The sequence below is a fragment of the Coccinella septempunctata genome, chromosome 8, assembly GCF_907165205.1.
Source record: "Coccinella septempunctata chromosome 8, icCocSept1.1, whole genome shotgun sequence".
NCBI classification, from domain to species: Eukaryota; Metazoa; Arthropoda; class Insecta; order Coleoptera; family Coccinellidae; genus Coccinella; species Coccinella septempunctata.
Genome location: NC_058196.1, coordinates 17,433,650 through 17,453,970, shown reverse-complemented (window position 1 = coordinate 17,453,970; position 20,321 = coordinate 17,433,650). Strand labels below are relative to the sequence as shown.

The 20,321-nt window shown below is 36.7% G+C and overlaps 1 protein-coding gene across 2 annotated transcripts in view; it reads right to left on the bottom strand.

Moving 5' to 3' along the window:
• The window catches only part of LOC123318818 (rootletin), an 81,363-nt gene that overhangs the window by 39,232 nt on the left and 21,810 nt on the right, over nucleotides 1–20,321 (bottom strand). The window contains exons 2-8 of one of the 2 annotated variants that reach the window (XM_044905564.1): nucleotides 13,958–14,056; nucleotides 7,758–7,970; nucleotides 7,382–7,602; nucleotides 6,955–7,327; nucleotides 3,066–3,212; nucleotides 2,820–3,007; nucleotides 2,619–2,733 (exon numbers count right to left, since the gene is read on the bottom strand). In XM_044905564.1, the coding sequence (XP_044761499.1) occupies nucleotides 2,619–2,733; nucleotides 2,820–3,007; nucleotides 3,066–3,212; nucleotides 6,955–7,327; nucleotides 7,382–7,602; nucleotides 7,758–7,970; nucleotides 13,958–14,056 (1,356 nt within the window). The remainder of the gene's footprint in view (nucleotides 1–2,618; nucleotides 2,734–2,819; nucleotides 3,008–3,065; nucleotides 3,213–6,954; nucleotides 7,328–7,381; nucleotides 7,603–7,757; nucleotides 7,971–13,957; nucleotides 14,057–20,321) is intronic. The other variant, XM_044905565.1, reaches the window with a different exon arrangement.

Genomic DNA, 20,321 nt, shown 5'->3' with positions numbered 1-20,321 from the left:
TCAATGTGAATCACCCTGTGAATACTGTGTTTTCGATATACAGGCTGAATTATTTTCAAGTTTTCCGAAAGTATCAGGGGAAATGTAGTATAAATTTGTACACTTTTCAAATTTTATACGAAAAATTATTCAGGTCAAGTGAGTGACTGATGTTGCCTAAATTTTTCTACATTCTCGTACTCATGTTTGAAAATGAAACGTATAAACGAATAATTTTCATAAATCGAAACAAATCATTTCGAAATCAGATATTCAGAAACTGAAGAATATACAAATTTTCACTCACTTTCGTCCATCATTTAAAAAAGTATAAAAAATAAGTGTCTTCAGCGAATTAACGTCAACAACCTGTTGAAAACCAAACCTTTCCGGATATAGCTTCTAAAAAATCATTGAATTCTTCCTCTGGAACTCAGAACAACATATCTCAGTAGTTGATGTGTTATATGAGAAAACCAAATACCTAACTTGATATACCCACTACAATATATTCAAAGGAGTGTTATACAGGGTGAGCTTTCGACTCGTACAAATATTTTAAGAGTTGATTCTTGAGCTCCAAAGAAACATTTTTTTATCGGTTTTATCGAATGAAATGGATTTCGAAATATATATAGTTTTTCATTTGTTTGATGAATCTTTTCCGAAAAAAATCAATATATCACCCACGTCTTCTCATTATATGATCATTACGTACCATAGAAAGGCCAAAAATTAAAAAAACTCTTGAAGGTAAGTTGGACGCTACCGTCAAACGGGGTGAAGTGGATCAAAAATCGAGGTTTTTTAGCAATAAGATTCAAAGTATCAGTACGAGCGGGCTGGCGTTTATAATAAAGATTTTATGATCCTTTTGCTATCGATTGGCCCAATTACCAAAATTTTTGGCTGCACCGTTTTTGAAATTCTTTTGGTTGAAGTGCGATCTACTTCACCTAGTACTTTGGGGTGAAGTGGATCACAATTTAAAAATCAATGGATATTCACTTTAACTATACGAAGGTGGAAGAGGATCAGATGAAATGAAAAAAAAATCTATTTTGAGTCCTAAGACCAACAGGTGCTGTGAAATCAGAACTAGAACCATTGAAAAAATAAAAAAAATGTATTCTCTCTGTGTAAAACTAAACATGTTTTGTTTCAAAACAAAATACAATAAACAACGAAAATGAATTTCTAACGAACATAAAAACATTCTTTTGAATGAAGGCACTGTCGCAGTTAGGGAAGTGGGCAACTCCCCTCCAAAGATACCAACAATTCAAATTTTCTTCTAGTACAAACATTGAACGATCGTTCGGTGTAAAACCCCTACCCCAAACAAAATCTTGGCTGCGCCATTGAATGAAAGTATATAAATGTACTCTATAATCTTGTCAGTCTTCATATAGGTAAAGATTCAATATTCAATTCTCTCTTCTTTGGCTTCCAGAGTAAAGATGTTCCGGCCACATGTAACTTGCTTCAGGTGGATTTTGCGAATTATTTGGTGCCTTTTCACAAGAGCTATATCCTCTGCATGCGAATACACTAAAAGGGTATTTTTGCGACATGGGCCGATAGCAACATGGTCAAACATGACTAAATCATTGGTGATCGACTTCACCCCTCACTTTTGAGAGTAACAAATATTTTTTTCCTAAAGAACTGTGGTGGTACATTTGATTTCAAAATGGGGAATATCATTCCAACTAGTTTATACGTAACTTGTAAAAGTTTAGGTGAGAATAACTATCGTAGTTATTGCCAAATATATAATTGAAGTTGAACAATTGAAAATCTGTTTATTCGAGAGAGTACGAAACTTTTTTTTGTGAGAAAACTAACCATCCAGAATTGCATCCAAGGCACGAGTTAGCAATCTTAGTAGGTAACAGTAGACACAGAGTTCTTTTCGCGGCAATTTAGGGTCTTGTCTATAAGTTACGCTATAATATATGCGGGAAAACACGGTTGATCCACTTCACCCCGCTATATCCACTTCACCCCGTTTGACGGTATCTGATGAATATTTCAACGTTCTGTAAAATAAAAGTATTCTTAATATTTTCTCGTATAATGCGCTGATTTCGAGTTATTTAATGTCAAAATTGAAAAATTGGGTACTTTGGCTGAATACAACTCTGTTTAAAAGATCCACAGATGTATAGTGTCACAGATTCAGCTACTTATTCCGAAATTAGATTTGTTTTTCCAGGGGTGGTACAGCTCATTATGGAAATCGGAAAAAATAGTATAGGAAAAAAGTTTTTTTGACCTCAAGAATCTACTGTCAAAATATTTGTACAAGACCAAAGACTCACCCTGTATAATCAACAGCCAGTTTCATAACCAATTCTGAAGCGCATTCTAGTCATGCCAAAAAGTGGGAGTGAAAGAAGCTACAAAATTAAGGGAATTAATTATCAAATGGATGGAGGAGGCATCCGAAATACAGAACAATTTGAAAAAAAAATGCTTCAACAAAGCTGGCATCAGTTTCCGAACTCATGCATTGAATTAATTATGTATCATAATTCAAACCCCATGTTATGAACTGAATCTTATCTCTCAGGAATGGTTAACACCAGATAAACCGATGTATCAGTTGAGCTCTATCGGTTCCAACCTGTAAATACCTGTAGTCCATGTATAAAAGATTGATACTTGTGTAAAGCCGCTTGTACGGCCGATATAGTGCTTTCAGCGAAGGCAGCTGTCGAGGCCATGCCGTGGGCCATTCTTTTCGGAGATCTGATCAAATCATCAAGAAATTATAGGAATATCGGACTCGCAAAAATAAATGAATACCTACAACTGGTTGAATGCAAACTACTCACTTTTGAGGCACTGAGGTAGAGGCACTGAGGTGAATATGTGAAGGCATCAATAGTTCCGGTTCCACAACTTCTGCATCCTGAATGAGGGCGTGGGCAATGTCTCTGAGGGCGCCTTGAAGGATGTCGATCTCTTCCTGCATCTTACCCACTTGGGATACGCCTTGGTCCATTTCCGCGCATCTTTCCTCCTTGGAAAATTTAATCAAATTAAAATCGTAAAAGCGATTTGCGATAATATCCACTAACCAAAGTTTGGATATCCTTGAGCAGTTCTTGCATTCTCTCATCCCTGAGGGCTAGTTCGCTTCTGTAAGATTCATTCTGTTGTTTTAAGTCGTCGATTTCTTCCCTGAGTTTAGAGGCAGCTTGTTCCTGATGACATTTCTCTTGGTCCTAGAATTTAGAGTAAATGATGATATCAGAGGGTGGAATATCTGCCGAGTGGGTAGATACGAGGATATATTGAACAATTCTTAGCCTACTATAGAACCAAACAAAATTTCAATATCAAAATATTTTATCATTCAACATATTCTTCTCTTAATTGGATACATTTATTACAGCGAACCTACAACGTCTCTAGACCTTTCAAAAAAAAATTTTCTTCTTGCTCTGCAAACCAGACCTCCTCCTTTATTACCTCCTCGTTGGAAGAAAATTTACGACCTTTTAAACTTTTTTTCAGTTGGGGAGAGATGATATTCGGATGGAGCAAGATCTTGGTGAATTGTTCTAGAATCCTAGTAATTCAAACCCTAAACCATGAATTTTTTGCATGTCAACATGAGATTTGTGTGCAGGGGCGTTGTACTGCAAAAACAAAATACCTTTGGATAGCTTTCCGCGTCTTTTCTCTTTAATTTTTTCCCTTAGAGTGGTCAGTAATATCAAATAGTAATCTCCGGTTATTGTTCTACCCTTATCCAGAAAGTCAATCATGATTACTCCATGGCAATCCCAAAAAACTGAAGCAAGAACTTTTCCAGCAGATTTTTGGACACGAAACTTCTTAGGTCTTGGAGAACCAGAGTGTCGCCATTCCATCGGCTGTTACTTCGTTTCTAGATCGAAGAAATGTACCCAAGTCTCATCCATAGTAACAATTCGGTTTAAGAAATCTACATCGTTTTCAAATCGAGCCCAGATCGAACGCGATGCTTCCACCCTTGTACTCTTTTGGTCAACATTCAAACATTTCGGGATCCATTTTGCTTCAGATATTTCTTTTAGCCCAATTCGACGGTCTGATAAAATCATGTCATGAACTGCGTCCATATTTTCTGGAACTGACACAGAAACTGGCCTTCCCGATCGGTCATCATCTCCAATGGAAAATTTATCTCTTTTGATGCTTGCAGTCCAATTTTTCACGGTCGCATACGAAGGACATTGATCACCAAGGGTATTAAGTATATCTTCGTAAATCTGCTTACCTCTTAACCCTTTCAAGTACTTGATGATGGCTTGATACTCCAATTTTTCGATTTTCTCAATTTCGGTGGCCATCTTCTTTCTTTTAATTTATTGCTTAACTCCAGTTTACTTTTTTGACCTCAAACTTCACACTGACAATTCTTATGAGTTATTGTTCGTTGCTATGGTAACGCAATATTTTTTTATGCATGGAACTGGTCTAGGCTAACTAGATATCAATACATCCTCGTATTCCAGATGTTTGGAGGAATGAGCTTGCTTTCGTGCCAGGTGATGAAGAGCAATATTGACTGCTCGAAAATAGAGGAATTTCTGTTTGATCATGTTGTACATGTCACGCAGAGTATATCGGCAAAATTTTGTTCTGATGCATGATAATTCTCAATGCCGTACAAAATTGGGACAATGGTGTGGCCAGCCTTTAGTGATGACCTGACTCTGACTTCTATTGAAGTTCTATGGGACGAGCTCAAACGGAGGGTTCGTGCCAGATATAGGGTTCCATCAAGCATCGCATAGCATAAAACTGCGCTAGAGGAAGAATGGCATTCGATTTCTCAAGACTTCATTAAAAAAATTAATGAATTCTATGAAAAATCGTAGGCAGGATTCATTCCATTTTCTTTTACTTTGAAAAGAATAAGTTTTACTTCATTATTTCGTGATTTGCATTTAATTATGAGGAAATCATTAACCCATATTTAACCTAGTGTTACACATATGTAACGCAAATTTCACTGGCAACGCTATTTTATTTCTCAGTAATTGTAGCTATAAGCGTTACATATATGTAACACCATTTTTCTCAAAACGATACATTTTTCAAACAAAAATTGAGTTTTCTTTGTCTTGTAGACTCCAATAAAGGCTTTATATATTCAATGAGAATAATCTTTTTCTGAAAAAATAGAAACTCAGGTTATTAAGGGTTAAATAGCGATAAGATTAGGCTTTCGAATAAGAAAAGTGTTTTGAAAATAGGAGAAGCTGTTTTGAAAATAAACCTTTCATGACCATGTACAGTTTCAGTTGATTCAATTTCACGCGAGTGTATTTCAAGATCGATAACATACACTTGAGAAGTGATTGATGTTTCCGGAAACCGATCAACTATTTGGTGAAAGATGATTCACATTGTGTCAAAATAAAAAAGTGACTGAAGAATACGAGAACTGCATTCATTTTTCGATATGACTGATACTTAAAGAATTAGAGGCAACAATTCAAAAAGCCGAAAAATTAGTTTTCACGTATGTATAACTTGAGAACAAAAGATATTAGGGAGACGCTGTTTTGGCCATTATCCATCTTTTGAAAATCCAGGTGCCATTAAATCCCATCGAATTTTACACACCCTGTAATGCAGTTGTTAGGAAATTCGACAGCAGTTGTAAGTAAACGAATATTCAAGCATATTCGACTTTGGAATTGGTTATGGAAAAAGTTGAGCAGACTCGACATCTGCGAAGCAGGAGTAAGAGAGGAGAAGATGAACAATTTTTTCGGCAAGTATCGAAAGAAATTTCAGTTAACTCCATGGCTATGAAGAATGAGTCGAAGGAAAATAAGAGAAGTGTACATCTATGTACACAAGATAGAAAATAGAAAGTGATAATGACACTTTCAAATGAATATCCACAACTTCCGATTGCAAAGTTATTTCGTCCGCTTGAACTTAAACGAAAAAGAAGTATTGGCTGGAATGATTATGAAAAGGCCACTCCTTTGATTGAAATCCTGGCAGAGGAGGGATATTTACCACGGATCCATGTGTTCATTGCTATTTTTCAGTGCGGCAGAAGAAGTACTTATGATAAATCCAAGTACTCAGATACTGGGTACTGCTAGCTGAAAAGCGATAGAATTTTCCATAAACATGAATATCCTACTTTTCCCGTTCTTCCAGCTTAGATCATTGGTCATTGCTTGAACATCAAGCAAGCTCTTCAAATTGAATACAATTACAAAGGTTACTTTGCCGAACCACGAATATTGAAAGATTTATAAGAGGCCCGTCCTAATTTGATCCTTGTTGTGAATAAGAATTCGATGTTGAATGCTTTGAAATAATGGGGAATTCTCCTTAATTTGGATTATCACTGCATATGCAAGTTTAAACTGAATAATTATGAGTTTCATTCATGATTTTTTCAAATGCACCGCAGAAACTATTCAAAATCATTCTTCAATGGGATTTTAAAATTTAAATCGCTTGGTTTCGAGTTTACGATTTGGCAACAGCGCCTACTAGACAATGAAAAAAACAATGCCCGATCAGCTTGCTTATAAAATAACAGCTGTTAGCCTGTAAATCACAGGCGTATACTTACTGGCGAGCTTCAACAGCAACCGGCCATAAAAATCCCATGAAATTTCACGACCTTCCTCGTTCGTCGCAGACTTCATAGACAGCCATCTTTGTCTATCTCATCGAGACTATGTATTTGTTGTCCTTTATTATCAACGCATATTTCAGTCGAAGTTGCCAACTTGTGCAATCGACATGAAATGCTTTACATTTTAAATACCCATTTTAATTTTTCATTTTTAAGTGCTTAAAATAATTTTTTTGGGAAACGGTTAAAATGGTTATTTCAAAATGTGACGTTTCAAAGATATTCCATAAAAAATACATCATTTTCGTCAGGAGGAGTATTCCCTATTCCGGACAAGCAATGATTAATACCAAATGGAAACTCACGAAAATCATTTTGCTGCCAACCTTGGTCTCCATCTTATCACAAGCCAATGCTACATCTTTTCCAACCCCCTCTACATCAGACCTCAACTTGTGCAGGTCCCTTTCCGTGTTAGATTGAACGTCCAGGAACAACCTCTTCATCGTGACAACATCCTTCCAAAGATTGAGAAGCTTGTTGTGCTCGGAGCTGTAGTAGTCGTTGAAAACCTGTTCCTCCTCTCTCCACTCGTCTTCCTTCATCAGCATCTCTTCACGCAAAACTTCCCAATCATTCGTCAGCTTCTGTAGATCGACGGTTAAGGCTTCATTGGTCTGATGTGACTCTTCGAGTTGCTCCCTGAGGTTGTTGTTCAGTTTCATCAATGCCTCGCACCTATAACATAACGACGTTTGAATCATTCAAGTCAAAACTATTTCGATGACTTACTTTTTTCTTTCTTCTTCGAGTTTTCGCAAAGCAGTGTCCAAGTCTGATATTCTCTCTTCTCGGCTCTCTCTCAAATGCATCTGGGCTTGTTCCAAGGCGCTGCTTGGACCAGAAATGCCCAAACCTGCTCGACTGGATAGAGATGCTGGTTGGTCTGAAGGAAATATATTGTTTGCCATTTGCGCCTCCAGCTCTGTGCACCTTTTCTTGTACTGGAGAACCTGAAACACTCGATAGGATTAGAAACGCTCTTCTTAGCATATGCAGCTCAATATAAAGACTAGAAATCTTTGTTTTCACAAAACTATGTATGAATCATCTCTCCTTCATTTCTTCTTTTCCGGCTCTGATTTCAAACGAAGTAGCTGCTTATTACCTTAGCTTGAAGTCTGCTGATTAGGGAGGCTTGATTAGACTGCGCCTGTCTATATTGGTCTAGTCTTCGCTTGTAAAGCGATGCTTCTTCTTGTAGCTTCATCCTCAAGTCCGAATTTTCCCTGTTGAATGTATCATCGTCACTGCTGCCCCCACCGCCGTCCCCCCTGAGACGACCACCGTCTGTTCTGCTGCTTCCGCCCAAACTACTCGTCTAAAAAATAATTGAAATAGTTGAGGAGCAATATTTTGTCGAAATTCACAATCAAAATTTCAAATTATTTTTATTATTGTTTTCCGGTTGTGATATACAAATAGATAATCGAAATGTTCAATAAACGAAATCAATTCAGATATGTAACATCCATTGATATGAGCTCGTCAAAGCAACAAAACTCAAACCTCGGTGAAAATGGAGCGAATTGATGGACCGTTTATTCGATGTCAAAGGAGCTAGAATTTTTGATCATGGACATAGAGACATGGACTGAGCAATGCCAGCATGAAATTATCTATTTTATAGAAAGAGAGAAATGATCGTCAGGCATTACCTGTCTCTTTTGTGTTCACATAGAGGAGAGTGCGGACCAATCAAAATTCTAGGAAAAGACAACTAGCATGCCCGATGTTCAGTTGCTATCTGTCATTTTTTTCGACCAAATTTCATGCATAGATAGGAAGGGAAGGCACAGTCCATGTCTCTATGTCTATGGTTTGAATAAACCACAGCGCTACCTGACAGGAAACGAGATACAACTCAAAATTGAAGGTGGCAAAGTTCATCCATGTGCTTCAACTCTCAAGTTGCGCTTTTCGCAGTTTGGCTGATGCTGCGATTAGCTAGTTCTATTCAGATTTATATTCGATTGATTTTTTATTTCGATTTATGTTGTGTGTCTAAAAATTTCAACTAAGTACTACTGCCTGACCTACTCCGAAGGCTTAGTCATTTGATTAATATTCAATGAGGTTTTCATTTTTTAGGAAAGGATCATTGGTGAACTATTGTATCAACAGTGGGTATAAGAGTGGTTCATCGTCGAAAACGAGAGAAGGATATCCGTCTTAAGAGTACCATGAGGAGGTACTGAAACCATTGGCAGGATTTTTAAAGAATTTATACCCTGAGACTTCCAAATTCCTGTCCCTTTTTGCAAAAATTTTTGCAAGTAAAACTGTTTGAGGTCGGACGGCTGACATAATTGAATTTCATTCTTTATAAATAAATCGATCCCAATCGTTTCAGATCATTTTCTGCTCAGAATTTATTCACAGCCATTCGAGAGAAATGATAACGTGGATTATAGAGGAGAAAGATGGGAAACGAAGCGACTAAAGTGATGTCAGCGCCATCTGTTTTTCAAATGCGTTTCTAAGACCCTAAGACTAGTTGAAATATTAATTCGAGGCAATTTTCAGAAACATATGATGTGATGTAAGATTTCAGCCATTTCGCCATTTTGATCAAAGAGGTTTTGATTCTCGTACCGCCTTTTGTTTATCTAGCTCGTTCTAGTTGCTGATTATTGAGTTTTTTGTCTAATTTCTTGGTGAAAACCTCTAAATATCGTTCGAATTGTGAAGAATTGTGGATCAAATAAAAATGATTTTCCGAAATTAAGTTATCTACTTTACTGAGGAAAATAGAAATGTAACTATTAAAACTGGTAACATATGTGACTCGGTGATTCATGGATTTTTATATAGATATAATTTTCAGGGCGTAATGGCCTGCAAACTCTAGTGACTTTAACATGTGCAGTGAACATTTTACTGCAAGACAATTGAGATCTGTTCATCCATGTAAATTATTGTATGCATCAAGAGCCCATTTTGGGGAATTTATGACTTTTATACGTCCATTAAAAAAATTCTCAATTGCTACTCCTTCAATATAATTAGAAATGCAAAGGTTTTATTGATTTCGATTTGGCAATCGATTGATTGTCAAATTGTTGTTTGGAAACTCAAAGTTCTATGAAACCTGCTGTGAGTGTTTTGTTAATTCATTCATCAATTTTCATATTATGTATTATGTCATAAAGATACCATATACCATAAAGAAATCATAAGAAAAGCATAAAGAAACTATACTGACAAGCTAACATATACAGGTCTTGTATACCTATATGTAAGGTTTTTTTCAATTGTGGTTCTAAAAATTCTGTAAATAATATATAAGTAACAAAGTAACTGAAATGTGTATGCTATGATGGTATATTGAATACTGGTTCATATTAATTTCTGATATAAATTGTAGAAATTCAACTAAGCTTATCAATTCAAAACAGCGTATTGCACAGGAATAACACCTTTGACGTATAGCAGATTACCATATACTCTTGTGTCTTGTGTGTAAATTTTCAATAAATTACAAATAAAAATATAGCACATCCAAGAGCGTATTTCATTGATATCACTCGATTTCAAACAATGTTCAGATGAAAACTAACATCCTGGTCACAAAACAAAACCATACTTTTGTTCTGTCGCTCAGGATGTTTGTTTTCCGGTCTCAACCAAGTCGATATTGGAATTGAATACAAGGAATAGAATTCGAATTTCGCGCCCTTCAATCATAAAACAGAAAACAGTTATTAAAGAGTTTTTCCTTATTGACAGTACGTTTTCAGCGCCATCTCATTGTCAAATGTGTTTTCACTGGCCAAAATGTTTCGAATACTAGAGATAAGTGGGCGTTTCCAATCTTTCTACAGTATAATCTTTGCACACTCGTTTAAAGAAATGAGGATGCCAATATCTTCCTACCAAACTCTAGGCAATAAATTATATCATTGTGAATTGGATCATATCGTAAAGAGTAATCGTTAGTCGAAGATCTGCGAAGAATATCCCTAAATTTCTAATTTTGACTCATCCTTGAGATGTTCTCAACAAGATATAGATATTTTGTAGTCCCCACTTCCCATATCCTTCCGAGATCGACAAAACAGTCGTGTTTGTTTTATTATGTGTTATCTATAATAGTTCCTTGGAATAGTGAGCAGAAAGCGTGGACTTCGCACCAGGAATACCCTATTTTTCCGGCGGTAATAATCTTTCTTAGGTCAGCGTTACGCGATCCCCTAGTACAAAGTGCAAATGTCATAATTTTTTCAAATGACTCAAAATTTTTTCTATCTACGATTTGCATATTCCGTTGTTGATCTTACTGCGTTGTTCGAGTCTGCGACAGATTAGAGAAGCATTCATTGAAAGATAAGGAAATTTAAGCTAACTGTTGTGTAATTTGGAGTGATGAAAATAAGCCCAAGATAATAACAGTACACTTGTTCTGAAATAGAGACCATAATCCTAGACAAATATAATCTTTCGTCTAGAGAAGGAAGATGCGCATATTCTAGCATAACTGAAATTCTGAATTTCTAATGATAACACACTTGATGAGGAATCATGATTCATCGATTAATTTATGGATTATAATTCACAGTTCTATTTGTTGCGCTTCACGAAAAGAAGCTATTATACAGGTTGATGAAATTTTTCCAATAGTTAAAAAATAAGGGTAGGGGAAAGGTACACGAGTTGATCCCTTTGGGTAAGATGATCCCTTTCGATTACAGACTCATGAAAAATGCCATCTGGTTGAATTCTATGCCATAACGTAGCCTCTACCACACTTCTACCTCAGTCTATTTTTTAGTACAGTGCAAGCGAACAGTCGATATTCACAGAAAAAAATATGCATTGTGACCTCTTAATCTAAGATTAGGTTAACTTTATGATTAGGCTACTTTCGTTGTGAATGGTTGATAACAATAATTTTTATATTTGTTGCTTCGTTATTTGATTATTTTTGATTTTTTCTCGACTTGAAGACAATAACGTTCGTATAGGTTATAATAGCTAATGCTGAATGAAAAAGTTGAACTTGGGGCAAGATGATCCCCCACTTGTGTGATGATCCCTGGGGATCATCTTATACCTTAATTTTTTTACATACTGTTCTGGGGTCTAATAATCGTCAGAAGGGTATACCCATAAATTTTTACAGGATTTTTCAGTTAGGAATTATGCCGCGTAAATATAAATATTAATAAATAAATAAAGGAAAAACATTCGAGGCGGATGGTCCAAAGAATCAATGTCAAGTGCTATTGATGCTATTAAAAATAGAATGGCAATTGAAAGAGCGAGTAGGGAATTTTCAGTGTCGCTAATTTCATTGAAACGAAGGACTAAAAAAATTGAGAAAATAGCTCGTGGTGCAGTGAAATATCTGGAAGTGTCCACTAATGATCAAGAAACCGAGCTCGTGAGCCATATGAAGGACATGTAGCTTAGAATGTATGGATCAATAAGAAGAAAAATTTCGTACTTTATTTCGTTATTTCAGAAAATGTTGAATATTTTAATGGACCTCAAATTAGATTTTTTCGGTGGTGCATTGAAACCACCACTTGGAATAGATGTTCGTTTCGAATTTTTGTTATATTACACCTAATATGTTGATTTTATAGTTGTTTGTTCACTTGATAATTTATGATGTTTTATGCCCAATAAAATTATTTTACAATCTCCACAGATATTTGTTTCACATACTTCATTCTTGAAAATATGGGAGCTAATTGAGAAAATGGGGTCAAGATGATCCCTGGGATCATCTTAACCATACCACAAAAGGATCCTTTTGTACGTTCTGGAAAATCGAAAATATTTCAAAAAACCTTTTGTGGCCGACTATTTCGTAGGACAATAGAAAGATGGATACTTCTAACGGCCATTTTCAATAATCCTATCTATCCATTGTTACTGAAGATAGAAAATGCATGTGATCTATCTGTATCTGTAGATATATTTTAGAATGGTTACTAATCGTCAGTAAGTGAAACGATGGATAGATGTCACTAATAATAATATTGAATCGATATGGACGATAGGTACTTGATGAAATTCCATAATTGAACTAAAGAAAGAATTATACAAGATGATTCATTGGGAAGTAGGCATAAAATAAGGGTTTATTGATTTTTCTCATTTTTTCGATTTATCGTCTGTTATGAACCAACCACACATTTTTGTAATATTCGATTCTTTCGTTCTTTGTTCGGAGTGGTGTCGATTAACATGATAAGAAAAGTAGTATGTCAGCTCCGGCCTCGAAAAAATTGATAATTAGGTTCAGAGTCCTGTATAAGGCGATTTTGAAATTTCATCACAAGATTGGAGAGAGCAGAAAAAATTTGTAGCATTAAGGCAAATCACAAAACGCCCACCGGTGGGCACTCGGTCCTTGAGACAAATCACAAAATGCCCACCGGTGGGCACGCGGCGCATACAACTTTAACACTTTTGAGGTTGAGTCAATTAATACAATAATAAGGATAAATTCAGATGCATACCACCCGCTGATATAAATACATCAACAAGTGTTACGATCTGAATTGAACTAGCCAATTTGCCATCGTCAAGGCCCCAAATGGAGTACGCTCCACCGAAGAAAAGCAGATGCTGACGATGGTTTCGGTCTCATTTGACCTCATCAGAGCAACATAGCTTTTTTCTCCGATGGAGAACGTTTGGAATTGATGGACCCTTATTCAATACTGGCAAGCGCTACTGAGTAACTGAATCGGCGTACTGAATTAGAAAAAACATGGGACATATGCCAATGTCTTCGTCTGGGTTTCTATCTGGGGGGGGGTTGAATCAGACACCATTTCATACTGGGTGGCGCTCTGGGTAACTGTATAGTACTCAGTAGTCGCTATGTTACTGGATATTACTCAGTAGCGCTTGCCAGTATTAAAAAAGGGTCCATCAATTCCAACGTTCTCCATCGGAGAAAAAAGCTATGTTGCTCTGATGAGGTCAAATGAGATCGAAACCATGGTCAGCATCTGCTTTTATTCGATGGGGCGTACTCCATTTGGGGCCTTGACGATGGCAAATTGGCTAGTTCAATTCAGATCGTAACACTTGTTGATGTATTCATATCAGCGGGTGGTATGCATCTGAATTTATCCTTATTATTGATTAATTGCCTCACCGTTTAGGCGTGATCTTTCTTATCACATGAAGAAAGATTGCTCTTCCTACCATCCTTAAGTAGCATCTTTGAGTATTCAAGTCAGTTCAATCACAGCACACATTCTAAATCTAAAAGAGTGTCTTTAGACGGCTGTGGTTAAATTCAATTCAATATTCAATGGTAGCATTCTATCTAACGCTGTTACTCACTTCTGCTCTAGATTTCGATCGGAAACTGGGCACCCTCCTCTTGTCGGCCATGCTGGGCTTCGTGGTAGTTTCTGGTTTTCTAGAGCTGCTCGGCTGCTGCTGCAAAGAAAAACATGATAAGCGTTTCAACACAATTTTTTTCATTGATGAATTTCAAACACTGTCATCGCAATCTTACTAATTAAAAGTCGTGAGATAAAAACTCGGAATATATTTTTCATATTTCCTGAACCGTGTCGCGATAAAAATTGCATAAAGAAGAGCAAAAATAAATGTTATCAATGAAAAACAAGTTATTGTTGTGGCAGTGTTTGATGATGTATTGCCGTTTTTCTTGACAGATCGTGATGGATATCGGCTTCGGATTAATGAATTTGAATAATCAACTGTCATTTATGGTTGAATTGACACCTGATGATATCAACTATCCTTACACAATATTCATTATAAAGGGTGTGGCGTTGTGGCGATTCAGGAAAATATGTTTTATGTTTAGTAAAAGTGCCTTGATTTTCGAGATATTCGATATTTTTGAAAATATCTCACTCGTTTTGGTTGCAAAACTCCAGATGGAGGCATTTTTTCAATCTGTTTTTTGGATAGTATTCCTGGATAGATGCGCTTTCGAAAGTAATTTATGATTTTTAAGCTGCTTGCATAGTGGTTTTTTTTTTCAAACAAAGATTTATTTCAAATTCCCTGTTTCGTTTATTCTTTCCTAAGTTTAATTTGATGTGGTGTTAAAAAAAATAAGGTTACCTCAGAGTAAGAAATGGTATAACTCGCTGTATTTCCAGAATTTAATATAATAAAATAAATTCATATCGATCGACGCCTTGTTTTAAAATTTCAGCAACTGAAATGAGATGTGCAGGCACAATTGAGCAATCATTCAATAGAAAGTGTAGATCATGTGTTAAAGCTCATGGTGCTCACTTTGAACATCTTTTGTGAAATTAAATTTAAGAAAACGATACTTATTTTGAAATTGTTATTTTTCCCTAGTTTTCTTTGTTTATTGAACCCCACAGTTATGAAATCAATATTTTCAATTGGGTAATGAAGTAAATTTTGCCATTTTTGTTTATAAGAAGAAAAGTCTTGATTCAATGCGCTCTCATTGTTGCTTCATTTTTTTTCTTTATTTTGCGTTCATGGGTGGAGGTTTTTAGGGAACTTCATATCAGCACACAAGATTAGCATCTTAGGCTGGGTGAATTCCTTCATTTTACAGAGTGGAAAAGAAAATGTTTGTTATTGAGTACTTTGTTAGTAGTAAGTATAACTGCCTGTAAAACTATTTGATTTATTTAACTTGTTAATAAAGCTTGATTTGATTTGATTTGAATGTGAAAGGTATTCATTTGTAACTTTTTTCTTCAATTTCAAGACTGCAAAAATTTATTCGTTATGCAAAATTCACTGAGAAAAATTAATTAATTTGTTCATTTATTGAACTGATTCAAATGTTGGGTTCAAAAATGAAAGACAGGAGAAAATAACAATTTTAAAATATTGTTTTATCAAATTGAGTTTTACAAAAGGTTTTCAAAGTGGCCACCATGAGATCTAATACATGATTCACACCTTCTCATGAATGGTTGCTTTATTCCGCTTGCTTGTCTCATTTCAGTTGCTAAAAATTTTGAAAAGAATGTTCACACTAAACTAGGCCTCGACTCAATGCGATAGAAATTTATTGTTTATTGGTGATAAACAATTATTCATAGAACAATTACTCATAAGTCTATGCTGCAGCGAAGATATTGAAACCAGTCCGGCCCTGTTCCTTCTGGAAAGTGCGAGAAGACGGGAGAAAGTTCCCAGCGCCTGTATGTATAAGCCCAGCGGAAGATCAGAACAGGACAGTAGTGACAGTTAGTTATTAGTGTTAGTAAGTGTAAATAAATAGTCTTAATCAGTCGAAGGTTTTAATTATGTGAAGAAAACGTTACAATATTTTCAATTTCGTACTGTTTTCATGTTCTTCATGTCTGTTTCGTTTATTCTTTCCTAAGTTTAATTTGATGTGGTGTTAAAAAAAAATAAGGTTACCTCAGAGTAAGAAATGGTATAACTCGCTGTATTTCCAGAATTTAATATAATAAAATAAATTCATATCGATCGACGCCTTGTTTTAAAATTTCAGCAACTGAAATGAGATGTGCAGGCACAATTGAGCAATCATTCAATAGAAAGTGTAGATCATGTGTTAAAGCTCATGGTGCCCACTTTGAACATCTTTTGTGAAATTAAATTTAAGAAAACGATACTTATTTTGAAATTGTTATTTTTCCCTAGTTTTCTTTGTTTATTGAACCCCACAGTTATGAAATCAATATTTTCAATTGGGTAATGAAGTAAATTTTGCCATTTTTGTTTATAAGTGTTAGTAAGTGTAAATAAACAGTCTTAATCAGTCGAAGGTTTTAATTATGTGAAGAAAACGTTACAATATTTTCAATTTCGTACTGTTTTCATGTTCTTCATGTCTAGACAGCGTTACAGCGGAGATATTCAAAGCCCTGGATGAAGACATTGTCAATAGTCTCCTAGCACTATTCCGCAAGATCTGGGAACAAGGAGATGTGCCACAAGACTTCAGAGACGCTTTAGTTATCAACCTCTTTAAAAACAAAGGCGAAACGTCAAATTGCAACAATTACAGGGGCATATCGTTGCTTAGCGGGGCCGGCAAAATTCTCTCGAAGATTATGGCCAATCGTCTGACTCCACTATTTATTTACCCGAAACCCGGTGCGGCTTTCGACCAAATCGAGGTACGGTGGACCTAATTTTCTCACTGCGACAGCTGCAAGAGAAGGCCCGTGAACAACAATCAAGGATATATACAGCCTACATTGATTTAAGTAAGGCCTTCAACTCGGTGAATCGGAGAGCGCTATGGAAAATCATGGGACGCCTTGGAGTACCCGAAAAATTCTTAGCAGTGTGTAAAAGCCTTCATACCAACAGCACCGCTAGAATACAGCATAATGGCTCTACAACCGACCATTTCTTAACCAACTCTGGAATAACACAAAGCTGCGTGTTAGCGCCTTTACTGTTCAATATTTTCGCCATAGCTGTCTCGATAATTGCTGACATGAGTATGCCTGTAAGAGGTGTTGGAATAAGATTCAGATTTGATGGAGGCGTATTCAATCTGAAGCGCCTCAGAGCAAAAACTCGTTCAAAGTTTATCACGGAACTTCAATATGCAGGCGACTGAGCACTCATCGCTAGCAGCCCAGAGGATCTACAGATAATGTTGGACACCTATAAACATAAATACGAAGCTTTAGGCCTTAGACTCAATATCGACAAAACAAAAATCCTGGTAAATCCGCCAGAAAGCCTCCAAACACATATCAGCCTGGAGAATGAAACTCTGGAACAGGTCGAGCAGTTCAAATACTTGGGAAGCTTAATAAATACTAGGGCTAACCTAGACACGGAAATACACTACTATATCAATTCGGCATCACGGCCATTCTGGAAGCTAAAGGTCAAGATCACGACCACAATCTGACGACCAAGACAGCTGTTTACGAAGCAGTCCTCCTCCCAACGCTTCTTTACCGAAGTGAAAGCTGGACGCCCTACAGGCGACATATTAAACAGATTGAACAAACGCAACAACGTCATCTAAGACAGATAATGCACATCAGATGGTTCCACAAAGTTTAGAATGCAGAGTTGTACAACAATTGAGACTCAAGAACGAGGGCCCGACTCAGATGGAGCGGTCACATTCTGAGGATGCAAGACACAAGACTCCCCAGAATAACTCTGTATGGCAAATTGACAGAGGGAGCCCGGAAACCAGGAGGCCAGTATAAGCGGTTTAAGGATACACTACATCAATCCCTAAAATCGGTTAATGCCAATCATAACTGGAAACAACAAGCGTTAGACAGGTCACAGTGGAGGTCTATGGTGCACAGTTATAATGGAGACTCGAGAAGAATACAGCGGCGGCCAGATCTGGTGGGTGACTATCCATGCCCGGAGTGTGGAAGGAGGATCTGTAGTTCGCAGTTGGGTCTGTCACAGGAGGGCGCACAGTCGCCCTGGGCAGCTCACTCTCAGACATGAAATGCATTGAGTATGTCTGAGTAGAATGTCTAGACAACTGTCTTCTCCAAATCCGTTTTGCTAGATATTTGAACCGATGTATCCCAAAATTTCATAAATTTCCCGATCGAAAGTATGTCTCGAAGAATAGAATGCTTGGGACAATCTCATTGAGGACCAAACAATTTCTAGCTTTACAGGGACTTTTCTCTTTATTCATTTTTTTTTTGTTATTCAAACCTTAAATATCTGAAACTTCCAATTGAAAGTTTGTTCTTTTGACACTCTTCATTCTGACATTATTTTCTGAAATAAACAAGAATATCAATTGAACACACTCTGGTATCTCAGCAAAATAAACATCTCAACGAGAATATTCCTGAAAATAAATTCCTGAAATAAATTGGAAGGTCAGTGATTCCCATCAATTTTTAGACGATGGATTTCTCCAATCCGCAACGGAAAATTTATATGTTCGGGAATCCGATCCTGGAATCGAGCGAGCCAAGAAGCCGCGACTGACTTATCCAGATCTTTCCGACGATAACGACCTGGGAACGGTAAGAACGAGGGGCGGCGGTACCTGGCGGCATCATGTGCGTGTTTCAAACCCCAGGACGATGCTCCCACTTGGCGACTGAGGCAGAGATTTTTCCAGACGATTATTCTGCATCTGACAAATCGTAACAGTCGAATGAAACATTATTGTGTCATAAGAACTGGGTTTGTATTATAGGTTTGTAGTGATGTCGCATTTTGTCAGGAGATTGTTTGGAAGCAATCAGGAGTGCTGTATATTTTCGTCTGCTTGTTATTCAGTTCAAAATCGCGAGCGACCAACATATTTGAAAATATACTCTGAAAAATGTGAAAAATTGTTATGATTTGTTTGTATGCAAATACCTTATCATTCAAAGATTTCTCAAAAAATGAGAGTGTGGAACATTTTTATTTTCAGCATTTGGATTGAAAGGAGATACATCCATTCTAAGAAACATTCTTGATGGTGTACATTGTCACTTTGCATTGCACTCCGGCCTTTGAATCTTTCGTGGTCTCCATCAGAGCTTGTTTTGCCACTACTTGATCAACTTCTCGCCATGCAATTCTAAAGTTCTTATAATTAAACACCAGTATCTGGGAGGGATTAGTAAGTTACTTCATTGCTTGTACAAGATTCTCGCTAAAGCATTTTTTGAGTAGGCTTGCAATGGCTATAGTTGGGGAGCCGAAGAGGGAAATTCGGGATTTACTCGAGCGTGCCAGATTCATATAAGGGGACATACCTTGTACCCTGTAGAGAACCTCTACCAAAAATTAGACCTGCATGTAGGGGGAATTGTCTAGGACAGCCTGTCAGAATAGTAAAAAAAAACGATCATTGTACATACTCGAGCGTGTCAGATTAAGATATATGTGGTTAATTACATGTTGAAAATTATATATTCTCTTAATCTGACAATTTAAGCGTGTCGAAAATGTGTGGGAGGGCGCCAAAGTTGCAAAAAAAAAACGTCACGTGTACATTCTCGAGCGCGGTGGCGTTTTTTTTTATTTTGAAGCTAATAATTCAAGAATAACGGAAAAAATAAAATCTGAAAGTTTTAGCAAGCCGGAACAATAAAAATTGGCCATAAAGGTCACAAAAATCAGTTTTTTTGAATTATCTCCTTCCCAGGGCTTCAAATCTTTTTCGCACTCATTATAAAAGTTGTAGAGAATAACATTTTCTACAAATTTTGTCCCAAGCAATTTTTTCTACGTTCAAACGTTTTTGAGATATATGGCGAATAATGCCAAGGTGTTTAGCGATACATGTTGAAGTGAAAATTCACTCGTTGGAAAATAGTACATTCTAAGGTTCAGTCACAGACAACACTAAAATTTTCGTGACTAATTTCGAAATTGTCATCATAGAAATACCTTGTCATTTTGACAATTGTAGATTAGACTGGGATTCTACATTGGCCTTGCCCTTTCGCATGTGTGGCTAAGCTTCTCGCCCTTATCGCTCTCTAACTCGAGAACGGTTAAGAGTATGTTTAATGGCTTCAGACCAAAGTCGTGTAGAATTTCATTATCTACAACATTCATAATTAAATAAAAAGATCTGTTCCTTCCTAGTTCGTTTATTGGTGACTAGTTTCACTCAAAAACATCTGAGCATCATCAGACCAGCCCATAGACCTATAAAACACATGGACGCGCCCTTCCAGTGAGTTTCAATAGCCACGAGTGCGGCCAACATGAGATGGAGCTAGTATGGGCAAGAAAACGTTCCTTAGAA